Source organism: Halyomorpha halys, unplaced genomic scaffold (assembly GCF_000696795.3).
Source record: "Halyomorpha halys isolate HHAL.00 unplaced genomic scaffold, Hhal_1.1 Scaffold5209.1, whole genome shotgun sequence".
NCBI lineage: Eukaryota > Metazoa > Arthropoda > Insecta > Hemiptera > Pentatomidae > Halyomorpha > Halyomorpha halys.
Window position 1 is genome coordinate 5,368 of NW_027107399.1, and position 1,785 is coordinate 7,152.

Sequence of the window (1,785 nt, forward strand, 5' to 3'; positions counted from 1 at the left end):
TTACATCAGGCGGGCACAATGGTACAAAAATTGTAGTTTATATTCCATAATATTTAGAGGGGAATTGAATTGAGTAAAGCTAATACAATAAATATCCCTATAAGTTTATTTTATTATTATTCTTAAAAAGGAATGGCCTTTTAAATACGATTTAAACCAGAAAATCTGTCATACGTAATAAAAAAATACCAAAAGAAGTAATTATTTAAATTTTTTTCGATATTATTTAAAGAGAAAAATAAAGTGAAATAGAATTATAAATATAAATGAAACAGAATTATAAAGCACGAAACATGGGCGTTGATGACGAAAATCAGGGTTTTACGCCCTAAAGCCTCAGACAACCACATTACGTAAAAAAGATTTTAGTAATCACTTTTTTAATATTTTATTTTACATATGATTCCCATGTCAAATCCTATTAAACATATTAGATGGAATAACAAAAATAAGTCGAAAAATTGACGCAGAATGTATTTTGCGAAAAAAAAGAACAAATGAAATATGAAAGGAATATGGTCCGGGTGCAGTCAAAAAAACTCAAATGGTAGAATTATACTATTTTATTGAGCCAACGTTTTGCCCCACCTTGCAGGACTTCGTCAGGGCTAAAAAAGATACAAACACATAGTTGGAAGATTATTGATTGACTGTCATACGTAACTATGTGTTTGTATCTTTTTTAGCCCTGACGAAGCCCTGCAACGTGGGACGAAACGTTGGCTCAATAAAATAGTATAATTCTACTATTTGAGTTTTTTTGACCGCACACCGACCATATTCCTTTCATCTTTACACACGGTCAATCAATAATCTTCCAGTATGAAAAATAATAGTTTTACTGCTTACAATATATATAAAAATAATACAATCTGAACTACAGATTACTTGTAAATTACAGTTAATCAATTTGAGAAACAAATAGTACAATTAAATGAACAGTTTTATAATTTGTAAAGGATTGTAATAGGGGGAGGGACAGGAGGTACCTCTTTAGTATTAAAAAAAATATGCAAAATATAATATTTTCTTTTTCTTTTTTAATTTTGGTGGTACATATTTTTATTCTAATACCTTCAAAAATTCTATTAAAAATATTATTTTTCATGTATATTTAAAGTATCGTTAATAATGTTGCAGGTCGTGAGGGCCAGTTCTCGGATCCAGGAATAGAAGACGACGACGTCAGCGCGGAAGGTGGCAGCGAAACAGGAGACGACAAAGAGACAAAACGGAAAAAGAAGTCTGACTCGAAGAGCAGCGGCGGCAAACCGCGACGAGCCCGAACGGCGTTCACCTACGAGCAGTTGGTCGCGCTGGAGAACAAGTTCAAGACAACGAGGTACCTCTCGGTCTGTGAGAGGCTCAACCTGGCGCTATCTCTGTCCCTCACCGAGACACAGGTCAAGATCTGGTTCCAGAACCGGAGGACCAAATGGAAGAAGCAGAACCCCGGGATGGACGTCAACAGTCCGACGGTGCCGCCTCCTGGTTCTGGTCCCGGTCCCGGGTTCTTCCACCCCCTTGGGTACCCGGCCTATCCTCCAGCCTTCGCAGGGCAAGGGTACGGTTACTTCCACCATCTCGGTGCTCACCACGGCATCGGCCACAACGCGTAGGCCACTCCGTGCTTAGCGACTGGCGTTGATGAACCGATGGATCTTCTTCAGGTTTTGTGACGGCCAGGTTTTTGGCTGTGAACTTTATTTTTTCATGGTGCTTTAAGAGCAAACTTATCCAATTAAACCAAAGATAGAGGTTCCAATTGTTTTTCTATACTGGTTT

At 37.8% G+C, this 1,785-nt stretch overlaps 1 protein-coding gene across 1 annotated transcript; it reads left to right on the top strand.

Moving 5' to 3' along the window:
• Positions 1-1,138: 1,138 nt before the first annotated feature.
• LOC136795371 (homeobox protein slou-like) lies at positions 1,139-1,759 on the top strand (the record flags this gene model as incomplete). The annotated part of the gene is given in 1 exon segment (XM_067045686.1): positions 1,139-1,759. A coding segment is annotated over 1 exon segment (481 nt), but the record flags the coding sequence as incomplete, so codon positions are not given.
• Between the last annotated feature and the right edge of the window lie 26 nt (positions 1,760-1,785).